The sequence below is a fragment of the Bolinopsis microptera genome, chromosome 6 (assembly GCF_026151205.1).
Source record: "Bolinopsis microptera isolate Bmic1 chromosome 6, MBARI_Bmic_1.0, whole genome shotgun sequence".
In the NCBI taxonomy this organism is placed as follows: Eukaryota; Metazoa; Ctenophora; class Tentaculata; order Lobata; family Bolinopsidae; genus Bolinopsis; species Bolinopsis microptera.
Genome location: NC_087077.1, coordinates 7,641,962 through 7,668,353, shown reverse-complemented (window position 1 = coordinate 7,668,353; position 26,392 = coordinate 7,641,962). Strand labels below are relative to the sequence as shown.

The following is a 26,392-nucleotide window of genomic DNA, read 5'->3' as shown; positions in this document are numbered from 1 at the left end:
CGAACAATGCAAAGCTACAATTAATGTAAATATATGAGCTGGAAAGATCGAAAGGATTGACACTGCTAATCCAACATCCAAGTGATATAAAATTTTAATAAATTACTTATAATATATATATATATACTTATATTATATATATTATATTACCCGGGGTCCTCAGACATTTGTGTTTGTAAAAAATATGGTGAAATAATAGGCTGAGCGCGCGTCGCCCAATAAATAAATTACAAAAATGAAAACATTAAACCGATAAAATGATTACTGGGTGCCGCTCAATCTGCCATTTGTTATTTTGCCAGGCTGTACTGTGCCATATTTTATAATTTATGATATTTAAAAAATGGTGTGTAGTGTAATGTTTATGAACATTTTACTAAAGCTTGGTCTCCCTAGAAGCAAATAAAATGATTAAAGAACGGTAATTTATCGGAAACAATTAATACCCGATTGTTAACAAATTTAAACTTTGTTTCTACATTGTTGTTAGAAAAACATCTCAAAGGTCAATATTTAACATTCATCCAGATTTAAAAAATAATTTAATGGGTGATACTCGTAAAATTTTTAATACTTTCAACACTACTATATAACAAATAATTTGAGCATGAATAAGAAGTTGTTACTTTGAAACGTCGTTTATCCTAACAGTGCAGTATCATTTGTCGCAAATCAGAATAATCAGAAACTATTTGGAACTCCCAAAAACTGTCTACTCGTAAAATAGTTGTCTCAAGAAAACAACAATTTCAAGAAAACAACAATTTTATTTAGTATCAATTAAAGCAGACAAAAATATATTTCATATATATAACTAGCACGAACTTTAGATCAGATATCTTAGGGGACTTGGAGTAGCAAGAGATTGACTAAAAGATATATAACTTTTACAAAGATACGTCGAGAAGAATCCAGGGTGATGCAGGATCGGAGAGTGCAGACCAAAAGTTTAAGCACCCACCTTTGCCTCCTGAGTTCTTGGTTGGGTAGAAATTTATGCAAACTTGGGGGGGGGGGGGGGGGGGTGTAACCCAAAAAAACCCAACTCCTACCCAAGAAAAGGTAATACTGGGATTGGGTTTTTTTGGGTTTTTTAAACAACATTTAAACAAAATTCTAGCCATTTCATTAATTGTATTGAATGTGAATTATTTCCCACTGAGTCTTACCTACGTGTTGTTCCCATGTCTTAACTTAATAGATAGTTTACATAGTATATAAGTGTGTTTATATTGATAGTATGTTATCACGATAGCAAACAGGATGTCTCGTTCATCGAGATATAATCCATATGAATGCACAAAGTGGAAATCTGCCAAACGTGGCAAATATGTTCTCCTGTCATGAAAGGAGGCTATGACGAAGGTCAAGGGCAAGTCAAAGCACATGACTTAAATTACTTTACTTAAGGCGGCTTCAGAGTCCGAGTCTCGATGATGTGTCTCCAAAGCTTTCTGTCCGCCATAAGCTCCTTAATCTCCCCAGTGTTCTTGAGTCCAGTGTCACTTATTAGGTTATCGACGAAGGTGAGCGGTGGTCTACCCCTCCCTAGGTTCCCAAAGGAGAAGTTGGTGTGCTGCCAGGTCATCATGTCGCTGGATGTGCCCAGCCAACCTCATTCTTCTGGCCTGTATCTTCGAAATAACTCTTGGGAGTGATCCAAAGACCTCCTTGTTGGTGCGATGTCCTCTCCAGTCAACGTTTAGGGCCATCCGAAGCATTCTACTGTAACATCCGTCTATTCTTTTCTTTAAAGATTCTGTTATTGTCCACGTTTTCGTTCCATACAGGAAGATTGATTCAACCGTAGCTTGAACAGACGGATCTTAAAATCTCGGCGCAAATTGGACCTCCATATAGCCTAAATTTTGTGGTAGGCAGCCCATGCCTTGGCCTTGCGTAACCTAAAGTCGTGCTCCGTTGTACTAAAATCCTAAACTTCTTCTAAGGCATGTCCGTCCTTAAAAATTATTGTGTGTGGCTCCTCTCCTACTAAATTAACTGTAAGATGCTTGGTTTTAGACAAAAAAGATTTCATGCCTCTTCATCAGATGAGGCTTCTGTAGGACTGTAGCATGTGATGACAGTGAGCCTGGGCTTTCCATTAAGAGACATGTTGAGAATTTTGACGATGCGATTATTACAGGCGAGGGTCTGATGCTGTACATTCATAACAGCTGACAACAGTTATCAACACTTTATGCCCTGGCTGTTAACATCCGATGCCTGCGAGCAGACTTTATGCTCTCCTGCGCATAGGCCTCCATGCAGGCATTAGAACTAATCTGTGTTCTAAGGATATGTTGGTTGGCATGGGCAAATCAAACCGTTCGCGTTCCCTCGAGCTTGATGCACTCGGCAAAAGTTTGATCCCTGTAACAGTTGCCCACCCTCGAAACAAGCTTGTTATACCGCATCCGAAAGCAGAAACCATTTAGAGGTAAAGATACTTCAATCCCAAGATTGTTACAAGCTATGAAGAAGGGAGTCTCAAGGGTAGAGAACTCCTTCAAGAACACTATAGCTTTGAAGGAGAGGCTTTCCAACCATCTTCTGACGGAGCAGAGAGTGACGAAGCGGAAACAGATGATGAAGAAGAGGAAGTGGAGGATATTGACTCATCAGAGGAATGGGCGAAAATAGTAACTGTGTATTGTGATGCTCTGCATCATGATACGGCTGTTGAGGTTTGCCTCAATGGAGGGCGAGATCGAATGCCATCCCAGTCAAGATTTTAGCGACTCCAGGGCCATAAACAAGCGAAGATATCACTTAATATCACATGTGATCATGCAGCTGATGGTAACTGCAAGATTCTTTCAGTTGGAGATAGAGCATGGTTTCTCGTTAAGCGGATGATCAGGAAAACGGAAACAGAGATCGTGAAGGTGAGAAGAAAGGCTTTATTCCTCTCGTACCGGTTGCAGTCAGGGTTGGGGTCATCAGTGAGTTGCGTCCCTACTAACTCAATTTGCCATGGCCATCGAAGTGAGCATTACATATGGCTGATATCATATCTGGATGGCCAACTTCTTCTGAGCACATCAGTGAATAAAATACTGCTTTTGGGTGATATTTAAGCGATTATATCTATTGTGATGTTGTAGTGATGAACCACAACAGTGATGTTGTACTGATAATTGTTTTGCTAGGTGCCTACATGATTTTATTTCCTTCAAATGAAAAATTTGTAAAAAACCCAAAAAAACCCAACTCCTACCCTGAAAAAGGTAATACTGGGATTGGGTTTTTTTGGGTTTTTTTGGGTTACACACCCCCCCCCCCCCCCCCCCCCCCCCCCCCCCCCCCCCAAACTTGGTCGTTTATACTCCAAGTCCCTTTCTTAAAAGAAGTAGTATTAACTATGTCTAGAGTTAGCTTCGTTCAATAATAACAATATCAATATAATCAATATCAATACCAGATAAACCTACCGAATAAATTATTAAATATCAATTAATTCATTCCGATAAAAAATTTTATAAATTTAGATATTTAACTTATCTAAAAACATTACAACAAATGTTTAAAAAGCCCCCAAAATCGATTTGAAAGATTTTCTGTCTATAGTACAATCATGATAGTAATAGTAAGTGTGTGCCGCTGCAATTAGATTTGATTACTGCAATTTAAAATTGTTTGGAGTCCAAGTATCTTTCAAGTCAGCTGCCTGTGCTTGTATTAATAGTGCTTTGGTTCTCAGTTTTATCAAGCTAATGGACGTTTCTAAGCAATTGCTTGAAGTTAAAATTTGTTTATGAACAGCGTTCCAAAGCTTGGCTGCATTAAACAAAAAGGTATTTGATTTATTTAGGAGAATAACCATTAGACTCGTTGCACGGTTTGAAATGTTGATAGCCTATAAAGGGAGTATGGGCAGTGGTACTTGATAATCTTAGAGAATTCTAAAATACAGTGATATTTGTACAAGTTTTGAGCTTTAAGAATTTTTAATCTATTAAAAATGGGTTTTGTATGCTCCTTTTCAAAGTGTTTATGGTCTAGTTTTTGCATACCGTATGGTCTAGTACGTGCACATGTTGATTGTTTATCTAAATATGAGTCAAGGTCGCCAAAAAGGATCCTTATACAGTGCTTCTGTGTGATGAAAAGACTATCATTGGACCGTTCTTTGAGGACAACACCCCAAACACTTATACCATAACTGAGATGTGATTCAAAAAGAGCATTATATATTTTCAAATATAGTTCAGAAGGTATCGAGTGCCGAATTCTGCAGATTGCACCAGTCATAGATCGCAGTTTTTTACGGATGTAGTGCATGTGGGCAATCCAGTTTAGCTTACTATCTATAACAACACCTAAGAATTTGGTATCCTTGACTTTAGTAATAACCTTACCATTGATGAATATTGATCTAGATTCATCTAGCAGGATAGCAAATGGTCTGGTCCGTGCACAGGTGTCATCATATTCAGAGGCAGGTTTAAAATGTATGTAGCAGCATTTGGACATGTTGATATGAAGTAGATTACATTTCATGTAAATCGAGACATGTTTAAGTACTAAGTTGGCTTTTTTGTATGTTGCTTCTCTAGATGGTCCTGATATGAAGATATTAGTGTCATCAGCATAAAGTACAAATTTCACCTCACTGTCTGAAAAGCAGTTTACTATATCGTTCATATACAATAGGAAGAGTAACGGCCCTAGAATTGACCCTTGTGGTACTCCAAATTTCACGTGTGGTAAGACCCATTTTTTAACAGCGTGAATATTTATTAAATACAAGCGCGCTAGCTGCTAGCATACTTGTTTCATTTAATTTTAAATCAAATTTATTCGGATATATATTTATTGATTATGTATTGAATTGGTGATAAATAATAAAATTGTCTTTTCTCAAAAAAAAATTGTCTTTTCTCATTGTTTCTGATGGTACATCGTTATACATAACATACTGCTTTCTGTTAGTCAAATAGCTTTTTAGTAAGGTAAGTGCTGTGCCCCTAATACCGTAGGAATTTAATTTGCATAAAAGAATATCGTGATCAAGGGTGTCGAAGGCTTTGCTCAAGTCAATGAATATCCCTACGACATGTTTATTGCTTGCTAGAGACTTAGTAACGGAGTCTATGGATTTGTGTAAAGCATGGGTGGTAGAATGGCCTTTTCTAAATCCAAACTGTGAGTCTGTTAGTACACCTTTAGATGTGAAGAAATTATAGAGGCGTTTATAAATGACCTTCTCGAAGATCTTTCCAAATAAAGGTAATATTGATACAGGCCGATAATTTTCAATGCATTCCTTATTGTCTTTCTTGTAAATAGGAATAACTTTACCAGTTTTAAAAATACTTGGGAATGTACCACTTTGTATACATGTGTTGTAAAGCCTAGCCAAGGTACCAGCAATGAGCTTGGCCGGTTTTTTTACAACAACTATAGGTATGTCACTCGCCTTACCATTTTGAAAATCTCTGATCACCTCTATAATTTCTTCTTCATTAGTTTCTTCCAGGTATATGGAGTCAGATACCGAATTAGACATAAACTGAGCAAATGATTCTACTGGTTCCAGAGAAATACTATTGTTTGACAGTACATTTTTATTGAGATAAAGCCACGATCAAGCCACAAATTAGGTTCTATAATGATTTAATATTGTTGAATAAAGATATTTGAATATAATATTTGTTTTATTCTGAATATTTGTTTTATTCTGAAGAGATGTAAAATATTCACAGAATTTGTTAGCAATTATTCGTCTGCAAGTAACTCTCTGGCCATCTATAACAAAATCGTCCTTACATCTAGACAAATTTTTGCCACGGAGTTCATTTATAATTTCCCAAGTTTTTTTTGAGTTCATGCTGTACTTTTCGAATTTTTGAGTATAGCACATAGCCTTTGCCATCTTTATTAAGCTCTTGATAACCTTGTCGAATTCCTTGTAGTAGATGTGCTTGTTTGGATCCCCATCAGGTAGTTTTAATGTACAAGTCTTCTTCCATTCGAAATACAACCTAGCTTTCTTGTCGATGGAGTTAATGAGGCCCTGGGTGATCCAAGGGTTGGTTATGCTGTTACGTTTAGTGGTTCTAGGAGTTAGAAGTTTGCAAGACAAATCTATCTTTTCTTGAAATAACTGCACGAAAGAGTCAAATGTGTTACAGCTGTGGTGGAACCTATCTATATCGTTTTCTATTTCAAGACAGAGCTTCTCTAAGTTAGCATTACTATAGTCGTAGTGTATAGTAATTTTGTCTGATGAATCAGGTGTTGGCACAGAGTCAGGGGAAAGTTCAATAAGAGTGAATATAGGGTGATGGTGGGAGATCTTGTCAGATATCACACCAGAAGTAAGGGATTGATCTACGACATTGGTATGGATATTGTCAATACAGGTCCTGGAACAGCCAGGCATTTGGTGAGTTGGTACTGATATGGTTGGTATGAAGCCGTTGTTGAATATTATTTCTTGGAATTTGTCCTCTGATGGAGATGGGTCGTTCAAAATGTTAACATTGAAATCACCAAGAATATATACTTTTTTGCCATTCAGTTTTGAGAGAATACATTCATACGCTTTGTTGAACATCTCAAGTGATGCGTTTGGGGGACGGTATATAACCCCTACGACAGTTGGATCTTGCAAGCTAGTGATAGATACAAACAGTGATTCTATGTGTTCATTACAGAGAGATAAGTCAGTGATTTTGTTAAAGTTAAGGGAATCGTGTAGATAAAGACACACTCCTGACCCTTTACCCTTGAACTGGTTTTTCTCTTGGCAAAAGTAGCGTGATTGGTAACAGGAGGAGTATCCGTTAAGCTGATACAGAGTTCCATTTTCGGGATTAGTGTTTGTTTCTGCAAGGCCGATAACAGAGAATTTGTGGTCGATACAAGACAATTCAACTGCAAAGTTGTCAAAGTTTGATGCATTTCCTGTTAGAAACTTAATTCTATTTGTAGCTTGTTTTTGTACTTCATATTACTAACCCTGTATCTCACTTTAGCAAAGGTTTAGTTCCAGTGATTGTATATACAGTGTTGGGGTAAAGGGACTCCAGAAGGCAGACAAGGCTCGACTCCAGACTCTAGTTGAAGTAACAGAAGAGAGAGGAGTGTCCAGTGTTTAGTTGACTCCAGACTCTAGCGTAGCAGAAGGGAGAGGAGTGACGTTGTCGACTCCAGACTCTAGCGTAGCAGAAGGGAGAGGAGTGACGTTGTTTTAGTGATCCCATAGATTCCAGTCGACAGATACTATCTGTGTTCTGTGACGTGGAAAGAGTGGTAAGTAGTTTATAGTTATAGTTTAGTAGTTTAGTCTAGGAGTTCCCGCTTCCTCTTTCACTTTCATTTATAGTTTCACGTGGATTACCTTTCACTTTACTCACGGTAGTTTTCCCCCAGGGTTTTTGTTTTATAGTTATCAGTTCCAGTTTTACTTGAAGTCCTCATCATTCAGAAGTCCCTCATATAGTAAGAAGAACATCATCATCAGGAGTAGTAGTTTTAATTTAATAGTAGTTTAATCTAATAGTAAAAAAGACATTGTTTAGTTTAGTATTGAAATGTGTTTTAACTATTAGTCAGAGCAGAGTATTGTGAGTTACTGAGTCACACCATATCAATCATTCACTATTTAAGAGAGTACTTTGTAGAGTAACAAGGTTACTTTTGACACAAGATTTGTATAACCTCTTTATTCATCTAATTTGTATTTATAATAATTGAGTATTATTTGTTATTTAATTAACCCAAGAACAGGGTTCCAACAGTGGTAGCAGGAAGAACTACGTTACACCGGACCGTATTTATTTTTTGTATATTTTAACTAACACTTAACACCTAACAACTTAACACCTAACACTAGATTTCAGTTTTCATCATGGGAGGTGATAGAGTACCTGTTCTTGATGAGAAGTCCAACTATACAGATTGGAAACGGAGAGTTCAGTGGTGGAAGAAGGTGACTGCCGTCAAGCCTGAGGCAGGAGCAGCTGCATTAATCATGAATATGTCTGGAAAACCAGAAGCTGTGGCTATACAGCTAGATGTAGAAAAGTTATCCATAGATGGAGGAATAGATGTTCTCATTGCCGAGCTGGATAAGTTATATGAAAAAGACCAGACACAGTCAGTCTTTACATCCATTGACAGCTTCATGAACTACAGAAGACCCAAGGAAGTGCCCATGGAAGAGTATGTGAGAGAATTTAGCCATCGTTACAAGAGCCTTGTGCAGAAGCGTGGTGCTACTGTGGTATTTGAAGATGGGGTACTAGCGTACTTCTTATTACATCATGCTAATCTCTCGGACCATCAAAAGACGTTAATCAGGGCAACGGTCTCTAAGTTAAGCTACGAGAATATGGAATCCCAGCTTAAGAGAGCATACGGAGAAGATTATACTAATACATCTTCTTCTTCATCAAGCGCAAGCGGCGCAAGCGATGAAACATATTCCATCGGAAAACCAAAGATTAAAGAAGAGCCTGTAAATACTTATTTTCAACAGTACGACATCAACAATTCAGAACATTTTGGTGATGACCAGAGCAACCAGGAGGAAGACCCTCAGAAAGTTTTTTATCAACAAAGATACCACCAACACAGGGATTTTTATTCATCTAAGAGACCTTTCGGACAAAGACCCTTCGGACAAAGACCTGCGTTTCAAGGACAGAGTTCAGGAAACGTGTATCAACAAGCTCCATTTAGATCCAGACGAGGAGCACAAGCCCAACAATCAGGACCCTTACGTTGTCATATTTGTAAGGAAACAGACCATATGATGAGAGACTGTAAGTACAACACATTTGGAGAGAAGAAGCTTACATTCTTTGAGTCTGACTTTAAACTAAAAGATGAAAACAAGTGTATCACGTACCTTATGGGAGAAGCGACAAATAAAGCACTTTTAGATACAGGTGCTAGCTCCACAGTGTGTGGAAAGAAATGGCTGACAGTCTTCGAGGAATCTCTCACATCAGCTGAACATGAAGAGGTCAAAGTGACTCCTTGTGAGAAGAATTTTTGTTTCGGGGATGGAGATGCAGTTACAGCCAGGATACAAAAAGCACTCCCAGTAACAATATGTGGTCAGAAAGTAACTTTAAACGTGTTTATTGTGGAAAATGATATTCCTCTGTTACTGTCTAGAGAGTCCATGAAAAAGATGAAGATGAAGATCGATACTGAAACTGACAAAGTTTATGCTTTCGGAGGAGAAGAGAATCTAGTGATCACTAAGTCAGGACACATGATGATACCCATAGGACGATGTGAAAGTTCTATCAGCCAAACAGATTCTGGAAGAACTAATCATGCAACAGAAATTAAGGTCCGTCCTGTTTTAGAGGAGAAGATTACATCGCCATGGTCACTAAGTGACGATGAAAGTGATCAAGAGGAGGAGTTAGAAACATTCAGTGGAGCTGACAATGAGAGTGTGCAAGACAATGAGCCAGAAATTGAGCCAGATAGTGAGCTAGAGGACCATGGAGTTGTGAGCTCAGTTTCAGGTAATGTGGATCAAGACAGTGAGCCAGAAAGTGAGCCAGAAATTGAGACAGAAATTGAGCCAGATGACCATGGAACTGTAAGTTCAGTTTCAGGGAGTGTGAATCTGTCAGATCTGTCAGTGAATCAGTCGGATTGGGAAAGTGTGTGTCAAACCAGAACAGGCGTGGGTGTAAAGAAGAATGACATTATCAGGTTCAGATCCTCGGAGAGTGATGATTGGAATAATGCCTTGGTGATAGGTAGAGCCGGGAAACCTACAGGGAAGAACAAAAATCTTTACAATGTACGACTGGACGAGTCAAACGGTGAACCCGTATCAGTTGAGTTGGATAACTCTGTACAAGTGCAGAGGTTAAAGATTGTTCAGGATGTCTCACGAAGAGAGGTGCAGTTTTCAGCAAGCTCGCTTAAGTCATAGATCAAGGATACTGTGAATATGTCAGAGAGAGTATAACTGTTTTGGACTTTATGTTGTAGAAAGAGATTGAATATTTTTGCTCAAATTATTTGTTGTTTGAAATGTCAATTTGGTTAAACAATAACTTTTTAACGTCATTTGTAATAAACTTTTAACTTTAAAGGTGTGTGTATATATTAGTATTGTTAGAATTACCAACTTTGTAACGAGTCATTTTTACATTTTTAACCTTTCAGAGACTTTTAACATGCACGAGGTGTTTGTATTTAACAGATTTTAATTTTTTAAACATTTGTAACTCTTTACACGTATATTAATTTTGTGTTTTTATGTTCTAGAGAAGTTTCTCGAACAGAAGTTTTGGGAAGGATATTTTGACAATTTTTTGTCGTTAGTTCATATTTTTTACTGAGAATGTAGTAAGTTGGGAATGTTTGATGAAAAGTTAGTGAATCCCATTTTTAGGAACCAGTCTATCCTTTCTTTTCTTTTCTCTTACTGGTAACTGAACTTTGGTTGTATTTGCTAAATTTTCAACAATTTTGGGAGAAAGATAGATTAGTTAGCGAATTTAGACGTGTGTACCAGCTTTAGCGCTCCTTTTCTTTGTGTTGTAGCGCACGGTCACATTTGTCAGTTGATTTGCTAAATTTTCTATTACATGGTGTAGAGATAATAAGGATTAATAGATACAATTTAAAGTACATTTTGTACGTGACATGTGTAATAAAATTAACGCTAACAGAATATTTCAGGTTCCTACTTCTAAAAGTCTAACATTTCAGTTTCAAACTTACTTTTCAGAAAGACGATCCTTTCTTCTAAAAGAAATGAAAGTGTTTACCTGATATTACTTTATTAACTTGCATCTTCTGTAGGAAGTGTTAACAGGGGATGTTTGGTATTTTCTGTTGGGATGAGCTAGGAGCAGCTTGCTCAGCGTGAGTTTTTTGGTTTTATAAGAATGCTGTCGTTTCGATCAACATGCTATTACATGTTCTTCACTGATCCCGAGCCTTTAGGGACTCAGTTTGAACCTGTTTTTAAACGACAGAATTCATGTATTTTACGTTTTAGAACTGTTTAGTACAGTGGTGTGTGTCAATGATTTGTTAGTGACTCATTATTGACTCTCTAGAGGTTGTGTTTAAAGCTTGAATAGCTCCTAATATTTAGTTTTAGTACGCAGTTTTTCTGTCATTAAGATAACTCGATACAGAAATCTCTAAAGATCACACTTGATTACAGTGTTGGACGGGTATTTTTTGTGCACCTGTCAGTCCTAGAACGATGCTTCAATTCCGTTCATAGAAAAGAGATTTTCGTATTAAGAACTTTGATAGTTAATTAGCTAATAGTTAGACTGTATTAATTCTATCGGACGTTTTGTACAAGTATTATATCTCTCAGATCTCACGCTCAGCGTGGAAGGCAGTCATTTTAGCCACTAGCCTGTTTTACGGCGGATGTTTTTCCCGCGTTAACAGAGATTTAATCCACTTGTACCACGTGACTCGCCGAATATGGAATAATCGTTAACTGCTTTTTTAGTTATCTGCTTTTATGACAGTGGACATGACACGTATTAGATTTGCCTTTGTTTGAGCCGCGCATTTGTAGCTCAAACTCATAGAAAGTATCTTTTTCGTTTAGCGCGCACGACACGTTTTTGTGTTGCGTGTGGGGATTAGAATATTCTTAACTCTACGGTTTTTGCTAGAGTTTATTTCCTAATTTTAACTCGGATAGTCGGATAGTATTTTTTAACAAAGAAAGTATAGGGAGTTATGACTTTAAGATTGTAAAAGTCATGAGTTAAATTATTAGTAAGTACTTTTTCTTTTTTAAAGTAGGGGGAATGTTAGAAACTTAATTCTATTTGTAGCTTGTTTTTGTACTTCATATTACTAACCCTGTATCTCACTTTAGCAAAGGTTTAGTTCCAGTGATTGTATATACAGTGTTGGGGTAAAGGGACTCCAGAAGGCAGACAAGGCTCGACTCCAGACTCTAGTTGAAGTAACAGAAGAGAGAGGAGTGTCCAGTGTTTAGTTGACTCCAGACTCTAGCGTAGCAGAAGGGAGAGGAGTGACGTTGTCGACTCCAGACTCTAGCGTAGCAGAAGGGAGAGGAGTGACGTTGTTTTAGTGATCCCATAGATTCCAGTCGACAGATACTATCTGTGTTCTGTGACGTGGAAAGAGTGGTAAGTAGTTTATAGTTATAGTTTAGTAGTTTAGTCTAGGAGTTCCCGCTTCCTCTTTCACTTTCATTTATAGTTTCACGTGGATTACCTTTCACTTTACTCACGGTAGTTTTCCCCCAGGGTTTTTGTTTTATAGTTATCAGTTCCAGTTTTACTTGAAGTCCTCATCATTCAGAAGTCCCTCATATAGTAAGAAGAACATCATCATCAGGAGTAGTAGTTTTAATTTAATAGTAGTTTAATCTAATAGTAAAAAAGACATTGTTTAGTTTAGTATTGAAATGTGTTTTAACTATTAGTCAGAGCAGAGTATTGTGAGTTACTGAGTCACACCATATCAATCATTCACTATTTAAGAGAGTACTTTGTAGAGTAACAAGGTTACTTTTGACACAAGATTTGTATAACCTCTTTATTCATCTAATTTGTATTTATAATAATTGAGTATTATTTGTTATTTAATTAACCCAAGAACAGGGTTCCAACATTTCCATCAATATTTAGAAATAATTTTGACAAATATTTAGCTGAATTTTTAGGTAGGATGGTGGCATTCAACTCTGTTATTGAGAATGTTTTGCAATTTTCAAGAATCTTTGAGCTATTGTAGATAGATTCAATATAATTAACTGGCTCATCATCAATGAGGCCATTGTTTGCAAAGTGGGGAGCTTGGTAGAAAGGGTTATACCGAACGATATCATTGGCATCAGTGCATATTTTGCAGTATGTTGCATCTCGAAATTTGACTATGTTCTCATCAGTTTTGCATTTTTTGTGCATTATTTTGTCACACATCTGACAAGTTATGAATGGATGTCCACCATGCACAGGTCCTATTGCAGCAGCAGCAAATTTCGCATATTAGTTTGGCTATCATGACATAACTTTTGACACAATTTTAAAATTATAATTTAATTATTTTATATATATGTATTGTCCATAACTAGGGTGGCCTGCTAACAGAACCATGATCTGCCTTGATTCATCCTTCAGCACAGAGAAAAGCTCCTTTTTTTATACATTATGATTACAGAGGATCTGATATTTAGATATATATTGCTGTGCTGTAAAAATTGACTTTATTTATTTATTTTATTTATTTATAACTACGGATCTACGAGAACGTGGGGAAAATCTTTTTTGGGCCTTGGTAACATCACTGAACAACCTCCCATCAACGGGGTTACCTAGGATCTTATGTGCAATTGCCCGGGAGAGTTTAAAGATACCGCTTGACCCCAGGTGGATTGGGTCATCCGGCTTCTTGTATCTACAAAACTGCTTGTCCAGTAGACCCTCCTCATCAACAAAACTGTCAAAATCTAAAGTGCCTATTCTAGTATTAGTATTACAGTACCCAAATAATAAACTATTAAACTCCATGGCTCTGTCATTCAGCCAGGAGGACCTAGTTGGAAGGATGGGTGAGACAATAACTTTAGAATATGGACACATATCACAAATATTCTTGAGCTTCTTCGTCAGCTCATTAGCCCAATGTTTAACATCACCCCCTCCCCTCTTGATATTATTTATACCACAGTGTACTACAACGTTCTTGTATCCAACACAAAGAACAGGGTCTAACTGATCTATTGTGAAACATTCGATTCTTTTCCCAGGCAGCTTGTGTCCAAATGTTCCTTTTCCAGCCCCAAATTTGAGGAACCGGGTGTTTGAATCACCGACAATCAAGGTCGCATTGATGCTCCTGCTTACGTAGCGGAAGGTAATACTGTATCTTAAGTCCCTCTTTTCTGTGCTTTTATCAATTCGGTGGTCCCAAAGAAACTGGGACTGTTTGCTCATGACATAGAGACTACGTCCCTCTATTGTCTCTACGACCTCTCCTTCAAGCTGATCCTTTTTTGTGAATTTTACTGAGCAATCACCACCTAAGGATACTGTAAATATGGAACTATCATGGACCAGTGATTGCTCGTTATCAGAGTGCTTAGGAAGAAAACTGTTCCCATCAGTGTACCGATTTATCAAGCACTGATTGATTGTTGAACTAGGACATTCTTCCTTTATCTTGGAGACAAGCTCATTCAGAACATCAGGGAAGTCTGTCGATTTTGGTTTTTCAGCTTTAGCCCCGGGGTATTGATAAGGTTCGCCAAAGCTCAGAACCCCATGCCCATTTTCGGAGTTACTATTAAAGGCTTCCTTATGTTGGTCTAAGAAAACTAAAAGCTCAGAGTTCAATTTTTCATCTACAAATTCTGGGACATACGACAGAATATGCTTGGACTTAGGGTCGTCTACACTTGCATGCTTCTGTGCATCTAGGAGAAGCTGTTCTTGGTCCATTTCACATGGTGCAGGTGACCCTATATTAAAAGGAGGCATGGGCAGATCAGGGGTAGAAACATTTGATGACCTACTGTTTTTAAAACAGTTTATGTCAAGTTTGAGCTCAGCAAGCTTGCTGTTGATGGAGTCGAGAGTTCTGAGATGGCTATCGTTGTCTTTAAGGTTCTTGATGGACTTCTGAATGGCTTCTAGAGAATCTTGTAGAGATCTACCATCCGAGGTAGTGTGACCCATTGGCATGCTCAAGCTGCAGGGAGCTGACAAGTAGGAAGAGGACTTGACTTCGTTTTCACATCTCTGTCCACTTACTACAGCACAAACACTTTCAGCAAGACCTAGCAGGGATAGGAGACCTTCTGCTAAAGTTAGTTTGTTCAGGGATGAACAACTCTTGATCATGGCTGGTGTAATGATCGCAAACTTGTTTACTTCAAGTTTCAGGATACTGCAAATGTTAATCTTGATTAAGTCTACCTCTGAGCGTAGGTTCTGTGCGTGGGTTAACAGATAGGTGTCGAGGGGAGCAGATCTATTTGAGAAGAAACTAAGGAGACTGCTGACATTTTTGTCTTCTTCTGAGTCCTGATTTTCTGAATGAATTAGTTTATCGACATCTCTAAGCATTTCGTCAATATTGTCAATGACTGAAGCTGAGGAAGTGGTGGGTGTATCCTGATCGGGAACCGTAGTGGATGAAGTCTGGTCTGCAACAGGTTGAGGTTTCTCACACTTTTCTTGAGTGTCAGTGGGGGTTTCCATCATGGTGAAGAGGCAATGGGGGTACCAGGCAGACCAGGGGGCACCTTCACGTCCAACTAGCACACTCACTGAAAAGAAGGAAGAGCAGAAAGCAGTTTGAAATGTTCTGTTGTGGAAAACAATGAAAGTGTTAACTGGATTAGTCAAAATGATTCAAAAGATTGAAAAATTGAACAGACTGACGGACTACGACACATGGGACAAGAGAGTGAGTGAGTATGAAAAATATGAGGTGGTTGGACTGGCAAGCCCTATCATTTAATCAGAATACATTACATATAATCCATAAGCCATATATATATGTCAGCCTGTTCTTGGAGCACAGCCCCAAAAGTTATCAGAAGTGAAGTTCAAGTTTTAAGTTTAAAATTCTTTCAACACTATCTACACATTAATCAGGGTTGTCCAATTGTCCAATTGTGGATTGTGGTGTGAATGGAGTTATACATTGCCAAACAGAAACATTATCCACTACAACTACTTAACTTCTTAACAGGTTAAGAGTGCCAGTCTTCTGTGTCAGCACCCCCTGGACCATCATAGTACCCCCGATGCAGTTGACTTTAGCAAGCCATGGACATATTTATATTGGACATCCTCAAATTGTTTGTTATATAGTAGTGTTGAAAGTATTAAAACTCTCAAATATTAATTGTTGACGAGTCCAACTCGGCCGTCGGCGAGTCCAACTCTGTGCGCGTCTTGGTAGATTATAAACTTACATATAATATATAATATATAATATAATAGGTTATTAATAATAAAAACTGATTTAAGATCTTTGTGGTTGCTTAATCCGCGGCGCGCATTTGAAATATTCGTTTGCATTACAAAATAATTGATAATGCTGAGTCTTAGAATCGAGCGCTAGTTGCTCGATTCTTTCAGTTCGTAGCTATGCTTTTTAAATCCACCCTTGTTGATAAAAAATTTGTTTTAGTGTAAATCGATTAAAGTTTGAGTTTGCGTACACAAGTCGGTGGTGATGTTAAGGAGCCACAGTGGCCCAAGATAAACAATTGCATAATCTTAAGATCGATGGTAGACATGTTCACATGAAATTGACTTATCTCTGCTAGTTTCGGCCTTCTACGGCTATCCTCTCAAACTGTATTTCATTTATTGAGGTGATACTCCCTTGTGATATTTGTAATTATGTTAAGTGGATGACTGTTCAAAAGCGGATCGTCTCGAGATATGTCGTTCCACGTGTACACAATTACCATAATTGATAATACAAATAATTAATTAATGTTATTTTTATACAGCACCAAAAGGTTAAATATTTTAAATTAAACCTTCAATCTTAACATTATTTTCTGATTGAATTAAATTCCTACACTTGTTTTGCTTTCGTTGAGCTCGGATTCAGATGTGAAATCGTTTTTAGTCTCCATTTCTAAACGAGATTCTGGATACTTAACTCATTTATTGCTACCAGTTGTTCATTGAACTGGAAAGCGTCTGTTTGTGACCTCAGTAAACTATTTGGTACATTTTCTTATTATCCTTTCCGCAATGTGTAATAGAGTTGTGTAGTGTAACGCTGTCGTGGACGTTACATTTAAACTTAATAATTCACATACGGTATGGTATGGTACGGTCCAGTTGGAGATTAAGGGGGCCGGCAAAATTCTCTCGAAATTGATTTTATAGTTGTTTCTGATAGAAGGGAGTGACATATATCAGCTGCTTTTGGTCCCATGGAAAAATATTGTTCCTAGTCGAAATTATCGCCAGTAGTCAAAGGTGAGCGCTTAAATGTGTCATTGTATTGCGCAAGCGATTTTCACTCCCCTCTATCAGAAACAACTGTAAAATCAATTTCGAGAGAATGTTGATGAAGACCCCTCCGGCCCCCTTTAAAACGGCACCGACCGACCTCGAACTTAACCTATTAAAAATACCGCATACCATTGAACCCTCCTTGGTTATAACTGACACATTGTCATTAATTAACATTATTTATCTACCGCTGTAGATTTGATGTGGTTTGATTGATTTCGTACGAAACTACTTGATTAGTTGATTTCTTCCTTGTATCTGTTCTGTGTTTACAGACATTCTTTCTCAGGTTTCTACTTGTATTATCTTTTAAACTGCACATTTCATTTGTGTTAATTAAGTTCCATATTATTCAAATTGTTTGATTTTTCGTATGAGGTTTTTATGAATTGTCAAAATTCCGTTTTAACCAAGTGAATCACTTTAGGTCAAGTCCTCGTTTCGTGTCTGAAGACTTAAACATGCGTTACGTAGCTGCTTACCTGCTCGCCGCCTTGGGAGGAAATGCCAGTCCATCAGCTGATGAAATCAAGACCATCCTATCCAGTGTTGGAGTCGGTGTTGATGATGAAAAACTCGCCTTTGTCATGGCACAACTCGCCGGCAAGAGCATCGATGAGGTCGTAGCCAGTGGACTCGGCAAGTTGGCCTCTGTACCAAGTGGTGGTGGTGGTGCTGCTGCCAAATCTGGTGGCGCTGCTGCTGGTGATGCCCCTGCAGAGGTTGAGGAGGAGAAGGAGCCAGAACCAGACTCTGATGAGGAATCTGATGATGACATGGGATTCTCTCTCTTTGATTAGAAATTTCAGAATATATTTGTTTTGATCGGTTCTGTTTTATATTTATTTTAATTCACTGAAGGAGCAGTTTTATTACAAGTTGATTCAAAATGTGTCCAAAATATACTGTGCGAAATTCAAGTCCTGGTCCAATAATAACTCCGAAGCACCAAATGAACGATAAATTTCTTAAATCTAAATGGTAGATTGTCTTATATTCCTATTGGAAATCAGTCCTCAATGGGCAGTGAAGGTGTTCGTAATTCAGTCTCTGTATGATACCTCTGTAATATTTTGAAATTTAATGTCACCCACAGCCAGTCACCCTAACTAAAACTATTTGTTAGGTAAGTCCTCGTTTCGTGTCCAAAGACTTAAACATGCGTTACGTCGCTGCTTACCTGCTCGCCGCCTTGGGAGGAAATGCCAGTCCATCAGCTGATGAAATCAAGACCATCCTATCCAGTGTTGGAGTCGGTGTTGATGATGAAAAACTCGCCTTTGTCATGGCACAACTCGCCGGCAAGAGCATCGATGAGGTCGTAGCCAGTGGACTCGGCAAGTTGGCCTCTGTACCAAGTGGTGGTGGTGGTGCTGCTGCCAAATCTGGTGGCGCTGCTGCTGGTGATGCCCCTGCAGAGGTTGAGGAGGAGAAGGAGCCAGAACCAGACTCTGATGAGGAATCTGATGATGACATGGGATTCTCTCTCTTTGACTAAATCAGATTTACCCCAATTTTAAGTTAATTTTTACCCTTATTTAACAATTGTGTAGTTACTTCGAATATGCTGTCCACCTTGCCTCAAAATTTATCTTTTTGGGTCTTGTTAACTGTTTATATTATTTTCTTAAAGTTTACCGTTTTCAATGTACCCAAGCATGATAAATGAATAAATATTTTCAATAAGCTATGACTAATTATTGATTTATTATAGCAAGTACTTAGTACCTGACTCAAGATGATGGGAGAACCCGGTGAAGAAATGGAGGAAGGGAAAAAGCAAATAGAGGAAACAGGTTGGTTTAATTATTATTGATTTTTACCGTAACTTCATTCAGAACAATTTAATAACTGTCCATTTTAATGGAATATTTATAATAGAGTTCTATAGAGTTTCTGAAATTCACTTACAATTGCCTCTAAAAGGTCAACTTGGGGCCAGCATAAGGGCACGAATGTATACAAATAAAGAAAAATGTACTTATCACGTAAAGCAGTCTGTTTTTACAAAGTTTCAAACTTAAACAATTCACAAATACAATTTCCTCTGAATCAATGAGTGAGGTATTTCGCACATAAATTATTAAATTCATGGGTAACATTGATAATGCGATTCCTAATAAGGTCAATTAACAATTTAGAGGGATACATGATCCAGTTTTTTCTCGTCATGGAGTCCAAAACACGTTGATCTGTTTCCCCTTTTCCATGAGTCTTCAAATCTCACCACTTCAAGGTACCGCAAACCACCTGACATTAGACCTATCTGACGGTGTGTACCGGGGTAACCTCAGGTTAATGATCCTAGCAGGTATTGTGGTTACAACCTGGTTAAACCACACCCTAAACTTTCTCATTCTATAATAATACAGCACCGGATTAAGAGCCGCATTCACCACAACACTCTCCATCTTGGCTATATGCCAGGAATACCAGAACATGAATCGAGTACTGAAGTAAACCCCGGGGTACTTCACCCCAAAGAACCTTGTAGTCATGTTGTGCATTAGGTTGATAAAGAGGGGGATGTTACACACCAGGAAGAGGGTTGTGAACATTGCTATCGTTATACTGGCTCGATGCTTCCACTCCTGGATAGTAGTTCTAGGTTCACCAACACACGCGAGTCGTTCAGTGTTCAGTTTAAGGATGGTTACTAGCAGAGTTATGAAGGTTAGGATGGGTGGCAGTCCAACTAGGACTAGGTTCACAGCGTGCTCGAACTTCATCCTAAAGTTGTAGAAACAGTAAGCACCGTCCCAGGAGTACTTGAACTCTCCCCGGAGAGGTGTTATCACGTACTGAACTACCGGGATCAGGACCAGGATTATCACGTACCACACCACACTGTTCCTCACTGTTTTTATCCGGATTTTATTGAGAGGGTTCACTATTATGACAGTCCGGAATGTGCTGAGAAGCAGAACCAGGAATATGGACAGTTTCTGGAGGACAGTGTAGAGAGTTCCCCAGAGAGCACAGAACCAGTGTTCGCTGAACACCCCCGGTCTCCTTCCTCTGAACAGGGCTATAGCTACTGGTAGGTGTGCGATGGAGGTGATGCTGTCTATAATACAGATGATGGTATAGAGTAAGGCTACCCAATCCTTCTGAGTAGTGTAGGAGACTGAGGAGAAGAAGATGGCTCCCAAGATGTTGCCGGAGATACCGACCAGAGCACTGAGGAGTAGGAGGCAGCCGAATGAGTAGTCAAGGGCAGGGTAGGGAGTAGTTATACCAGTGTAGTTTGGGTAGGACTTGACATGTGAGTCATAAATATCCGTCATGTAGACTGCTCCTCCATGGGCCTCTGTCATGTTCATGATTTCTAAGCTAGGTTGGGTTTAGATTTTACAAACTTTTACCACCAGAGCTGAGTGTGCTGGTTAGCTCGAGAAGTTGTGATTGGGTAGTAATTTAATATAAATGTTTACAATTAAAGGCAGGTTATTGTGGCAAAAATCACAAAAATATTTGGCACTTTTCGGTTATGTCAGAAAATAACAGCAAATGTAGATCTCGTAAAAGGAGCAAAGCTTTAGCCACACTATACGCAGTAGTTAGCTTGGCTCAATATGTTGCAGAATATAGCGGTACAATTTACTACAATGATTTTAAGGTAGCGATGGTCCGACCGGCACACGACCTTTATTATTACCAAATTGTGGGAGATTATAATGACAATGGCCCAGGGACTATAACTACTGCTCCTGCTCAGCCACCGAATCAGTTGTTGTCACAATTCTCCGGTTAGAGGGTCCAGAATACAATATGTTAATAATAATCTATCATTAATCTAATATATAGTTATATCTACTATATTTTATATAATAATAATATGTACATATTAGATCATGATGAAGACATGAACTGAGAACATTTGGTTTCCATGAACTAAGATATAATAGGCATCAAAAACACGGCTAAAGCACAACCCCTTGTTAAGTATAAAGAAGCCTTGTGCAGCAATTCAATCGAATGTTCTGTCTTATTTGTACGTGAAACTACCGTGAAACGTGGTTTACAGAAACCATTTTAATACCAAACCCTAAGGACATTTATAGAGCTAAAGTGACGTCACGAATTCGATTGTTAGATTTTAAATTGAAACTGCACATGAATTTAACCCATGTAAGAGTAAAATGGTGACTCACAATTCGCAGTAAACGTACTAGCAGTAAAATTCAAAGCCCAACCATACAAGATTATTCGAACACTGAATAGGGTAGATACAGAGATTAAATATGTACAGGGTGGGCCAAAAGTCAGTGTGCAAACGTTGGCCTTAATAGCTCAGTCACTGAGTGCCTAATTGAAATACTTCCTTCTGGTATGACTTAGTACCACCACTGGTTCGAGGAATTTGTCAACTCGAAAAATATTCGCGTTCATTTTTTTCAAATGGAGGTTCATTTTCACATTTATTTGATAGTTTGGATAGTCGGATCAAGCTAAATGTTATTGAATTGTGTATATATAGTGATTAGTAGAGTAGTAGACACTTTCAGCTGTACTGTAATGAAGATAAGAAGCTTACTGCAATTTAATAGTTCATGTATTCTGAACCTCATGTGAATTAAATTATGAGCGCTAGTATCACTGGGATATCTGAACAAAGTGCCAGTAACAAAAAGCTGCAAATAAACAAAATCGTCATCAAACTTCTAAACACACGAAGACTCGCTAAGTCCTTACAACCTAACAAGTCTAAATATAATATGTATGGATCAGGTCTGTATGATTGGCCGCTGAAAACGTCACTCACCGCGTCAAATTCCTACCTTTGTACATTGTGCCTCTGAAGGATTACAGCGTAACATTCAATCTAGAATCTCCCACTAAGAGTCTCGGGGAAACGAGGCCGAAGAGACAAAGTTGTTAATGTTACTGAACCAATTTGGGACAAAGTCTCGTCTAGTGAGACAAAGTTGTTAATATTACTGAACCAATTTGGGATAAGTTTAGTGAGACAAAGTTGTTAATATTACTGAACCAATTTAGGATAAAGTCTAGTGAGAAACTACATACAGTCAGAAATAAGTCCGATCTACACCACATACACCTCTACATGTAGATGGGTATGTGGTGTACCCCTGTAGATCGGACTTAGTTCTGAAATCTGATTTAGTAGTAGTAGAGGAAGTTGTCTGCCACAAATGAGAGACAGATAATAAAATAGCCTAAGTTGCATTGGTTACTCTAGTTAAACTGTTATTAGAACGATCTTCCTTGCGAAGTAAAAATGAAATCACGCTATTAAATGGTCACTTTAGCCGGATACAAAACGAGACATGAAGGCTAGGGGATTGCTGACGCAATTTTTACTCAGTTTTAGTTTTGACTCAAAAATTTACAAAATTGGAACAATTTCAATGATCACAGTTATACGGAATTGTGAAAACCTCTTCAAGAGAAGCAGCTCAAGTTTGGAGGAATAAAAATTCTAAACTTTGGATCACCTCAAACCTTCATCAGAGGTCATGTGTGCTTGTCACTTTCACTAATATCACGCCCCAGATAGATATCTTCCGCTACCCTGACCCTTACTTCAGAACAGTCTTTCAGCTTCACCAGTCACCGGGCTACATTCTTCCTGCCTTTTCATTCAGGCGTCCTTACCTGTCTGTATGCCTCATCTCTCACCTATGATATTGCTCACTCTATATATCACTTGCAGAGTGATTTCTCGACTGCCAAATGGTGCACACAATATATACATATTATATTTATATATATATTATATATGCATATATAATATGTCCTCTCGGTGTTTTTTTGGAACAAAATGTGAAATGTACTGGGAACTTCAACGCATCATGAGAATGAAGGGTATTTGATTTTCTGCTTCGGTAAAATTTCTGTAGAGTTTCAAATGTGAAATTGGAGACATCGTTGAAATTGTCAAATTATAGCATTTTCTCCAGCGATCATTTCTTCCTTACGAACATGTGTGGTGGCAAATCTTTGGAACACGCGAATAATTGTGTTAGCGTCAGACGCGAGACGCTGTTCGCTCAGAAAGCGCCCGAATAATCAACAATTTCATTAACATTTTGCCGCGCCGCGCACGATTCATGCACCTAGCTGGCCTAGCTTAGCTGGAATTTCTGTAAATCGTACGTTTATTCATAGTCATAATTATTCAAGCTAGAGGGTATCCTCCAAGATCAGTTTGCCCCAACCCATATATTTTTGATACAAACAATTTTTGTCTAGAATACTTATTAAATACAGCTAATTATGGCAATGTTTTCAGAAGATACAGAAGACACTAAAGATGACAATGAGGCACAGAAGGTGAAAGGTGATTATTGTTAACATTTGGCTTTCCTTCTAAATTCAATTCAACTCAACTCTTGATATTCTCTGAATCCGATTATCTGCTCCAACTAACTCATAACTTTATTTCAGACGTTCCTCCCGAAAGATATTCAGCCAGGAGAACAGCTCACACCGGATATGAGCGCATATGAGATGCTGCACACGGTGAGTCTGAAGTTTATTTTCATGTCACGTGATTGTGCTGATAGTACACATCAAATGTCTAAGTTTTTAGTCAGCTCTTGTCCAGTTGGACTTCTGTTGTCGGGTAAATATTTCGAAATATATCGCTCAAAGCTGGTTCTTGTCTCCTTCAAGCATGAAAATCTACTGATTGTCTGAGAATGATCGCAGCTATTCCATATATGTTTGACGAACAGTCTTCAGTCTCTTGTTTGTAGCTAATCCCTTACCTTCCTCAGTTTCGTACCAGAGCCTCTTGCCTCTCATTTGACGTGTTACGTGACAGACTGGGTACCCGCACTGGCTACCCTGTCACCGCGTATATGGTGGCCGGCACTCAGGCTCAACAGGGAAATAAGAACTCTATTATCGTCATGAAGGCATCTAACTTAAACCCGCCAAAAGCTGAAGATGGTGAGATTTTGTTATAGTTTCAACTGTAATTCCAAAAGTAACACGGTTCAATTATGGGACTAAATAACACGATTCTTCTTCATGTTATGGTTGTAATGCTGTTCGATCATATCGGTTAAATTTTACTCTCGGCATATTGTAATTATTATAGCATTTAACGGATTCTCCAAAGCAGAAGAAGAGAAATCAGAAGACGAAGATGAAGATGAAGACGAACCATTAGATAAGGAGATATTGAAAACTGCTGAAATATACCACGCTGGTGCTGTGAACCGAGTCAGGGTAGGTTATAATCTCTTGTTATGACCAAACTTACAAGCAATAACGTGGAAGTGCTTAATTCCTCTGTCACAACTACAACTTAAGTACTGAAGTAAAACTGAAATAAAACTGCGTACTGAATTTCAAAAGGACTCTTCTATATTCTTCTGTATTGTCCTCTTATAATCCCCCATTTTACAGATCTGCCCCCACGTGACAGACACGCGGACGTTTGTTGCGTCCTGGTCAGAGAAAGGGAAGGTTCACATCTGGGACATAGCTCCTCAACTGTCTGCTTTAGAGACCGAGGTGGACTCCAAGGACGTGCAGAAGATCAAACCTCTTTATACTTTCGGGGGCCACGTTGAAGAAGGTTACGCGATGGACTGGTCCCCTACTAGACAAGGCTACCTCCTAACTGGAGACTGCACCAGACACATCCACATGTGGACGCCTCGGGAGTCTGACTGGATAGTCAGTCAGCAGACTTACAGTGCTCACGGCAGTAGTGTTGAGGACATACAGTGGAGTCCTAACGAAGAGCACGTGTTCTCCTCCTGCTCCACAGACAAGTCTATCCGAGTGTGGGACGACAGAGCCGCCGCTCACAAAGCTTGTATGATCACAGTTCCCAATGCTCACGAGAGTGATGTTAACGTTATCAACTGGAACAAATCGGAGCCCTTCCTTGTGTCTGGGGGAGATGATGGTGTTATTAAGATATGGGACCTCAGAAAACTCGACTCTCACGCCGCACTTTTCAAACATCACACAGGCCCAATAACGAGCGTGGAGTGGCACCCGAGTGACAGTTCAGTATTCGGAGCTAGTGGTGAAGACAACCAGGTCTCCCTCTGGGATCTCGGAGTTGAGAGTTCTGAAGCCCTTGTTATCAACGATACCGAGGTACTTTCTCTTTCACTTTGATTTGCTTTCTGTTGATGTTTGAAATTGGTATGCAGTCGCTGAAAGCCACAGATATCAAGAGAGGCCTTAAGAAACTGGTTTGGCACGCGTGTTTACAATTACATTATTCAAAACCTTTTTATCACATTGCAATATGACATTCAGTGGCTTATACAAGACCAACACAGCTCTGGACACTGCATATTCTCCCCAATTTTTAATAAACTCTTTGTATCAGAATTCAAACACAAGAAAATTATTTCTTACTTATTTCACTATATAGTTTACTTTTACCACTTGTAAGTGCCCTTCGGGGCAAGGCTGAGCATTATCAAACACATGGCCATTGAGCCAGGCTTGGGCACTGATTATAATAACGGCTGGTCATGATAACAAGGACCCTTGAGGTCAGATCGAATTACAGATAAGTTAGTAATACAAGTTCATAAAAATAGGGGAGTACTCTCCCCACTTTTATGATTATCGAGCTCCCTTTTTAAGTTCAATTTAGTAACTGATCAATGTAAAGGGGTCGTTAGATATATTAAAAACCATTAAAAAATAGTGAATGAAAACGCTTGCCAGACGCTGCCTGGCCTGTCATCTCGTCGTAGCCGGGCCGGTGGAGGGGGTGCAGGCGACTGGCGAAGCTGTATAAAAAACCGCTGAATAAAAGGTCCCCTTTTCTGGTTGAATTTCGATTAAGCATAATACGACATAATTTGTTTTGATTGAAAAATATTAATACCGTTCTATTTCAGGTTCCACCCCAGCTCCTTTTCATTCACCAAGGACAAGAGGAGATCAAAGAATTGCACTGGCATCCGCACATCGAAGGAGTACTAATCACGACATCTCTTGACAATTTTAACATTTTCAAGACCATATCTGTTTGAGAATTTGAGAGTTGAAAACACGTCGTGTGTCTATGGATTTCAGTGGAACTTGTATCTGACCAAATCGAAAGATCTGTAATTTATTGAGAAAAGAACTAAATTTTCACATTTTTTTGAACCTGTATAATTTAAGATTCTTTTAAAATGATTTTAATCCGAATTCAAGATTCTTTATTTTTCCAAATCTTGAACTATGCAGTTTATACAGGCATGTACATTTGAAGTTGAGGTTATCGGTACAACTTCAAATATTAGTAACTCACAAAAACTAAAAGGCACGCTGTAGTTTGTAGGTTTATAACCTACCAGGACGCGCGCCTTGTTGGACTCGTCGACGGTACCAATATATGGTACAGATATTTTACGAGTATCACCCGTTAAGCTGTAGTTAACATTTTCACACTATGAAACTCTGTAAACCCTCAATAG

At 38.6% G+C, this 26,392-nt stretch overlaps 5 protein-coding genes and 1 long non-coding RNA gene across 9 annotated transcripts in view; 4 read left to right on the top strand and 2 right to left on the bottom strand.

Annotated features, from left to right (window-relative positions):
• Positions 1 to 10,001, bottom strand: part of LOC134816899 (eukaryotic translation initiation factor 3 subunit B-like) — a 73,872-nt gene extending 63,871 nt beyond the window's left edge. Inside the window, exon 1 of the mRNA XM_063825903.1 lies at positions 9,995 to 10,001. The gene's annotated coding sequence lies outside the window, so the exon portion shown is untranslated. The remainder of the gene's footprint in view (positions 1 to 9,994) is intronic.
• Positions 1 to 26,392, bottom strand: part of LOC134816898 (transitional endoplasmic reticulum ATPase-like) — a 94,770-nt gene that overhangs the window by 15,048 nt on the left and 53,330 nt on the right. The gene's annotated exons all lie outside the window — the stretch shown is intronic.
• Positions 578 to 26,123, top strand: LOC134816902 (glutamate-rich WD repeat-containing protein 1-like). Of its 4 annotated transcripts, XM_063825918.1 has the most exons (8): positions 578 to 608; positions 18,699 to 18,778; positions 23,239 to 23,279; positions 23,394 to 23,468; positions 23,726 to 23,900; positions 24,073 to 24,182; positions 24,363 to 25,067; positions 25,829 to 26,123. In XM_063825918.1, exons 2-8 carry the CDS (start codon positions 18,721 to 18,723, stop codon positions 25,961 to 25,963), a joined length of 1,299 nt encoding a protein of 432 aa, XP_063681988.1. In that variant the 5' UTR covers positions 578 to 608; positions 18,699 to 18,720; the 3' UTR covers positions 25,964 to 26,123. The 4 variants fall into 4 exon arrangements, with proteins under 4 accessions (XP_063681988.1, XP_063681989.1, XP_063681987.1 ...); XM_063825919.1 differs by lacking the exon at positions 578 to 608 and having other exon boundaries at positions 18,650 to 18,778; positions 24,076 to 24,182; XM_063825917.1 differs by lacking the exon at positions 578 to 608 and having other exon boundaries at positions 18,650 to 18,778.
• Positions 3,947 to 4,440, top strand: LOC134817267 (uncharacterized). Its single transcript, XR_010160504.1, has 2 exons — positions 3,947 to 3,999; positions 4,188 to 4,440. It is a non-coding gene; the product is annotated as an uncharacterized LOC134817267 (long non-coding RNA).
• LOC134816907 (large ribosomal subunit protein P2-like) lies at positions 16,320 to 17,842 on the top strand. Its single transcript, XM_063825924.1, has 2 exons — positions 16,320 to 16,324; positions 17,410 to 17,842. The coding sequence occupies exon 2, from the start codon at positions 17,444 to 17,446 to the stop codon at positions 17,780 to 17,782; it is 339 nt and encodes a 112-aa protein (XP_063681994.1). The 5' UTR covers positions 16,320 to 16,324; positions 17,410 to 17,443; the 3' UTR covers positions 17,783 to 17,842.
• Positions 18,076 to 18,527, top strand: LOC134816908 (large ribosomal subunit protein P2-like). Its single transcript, XM_063825926.1, has one exon. It carries the CDS (start codon positions 18,142 to 18,144, stop codon positions 18,478 to 18,480), a length of 339 nt encoding a protein of 112 aa, XP_063681996.1. The 5' UTR covers positions 18,076 to 18,141; the 3' UTR covers positions 18,481 to 18,527.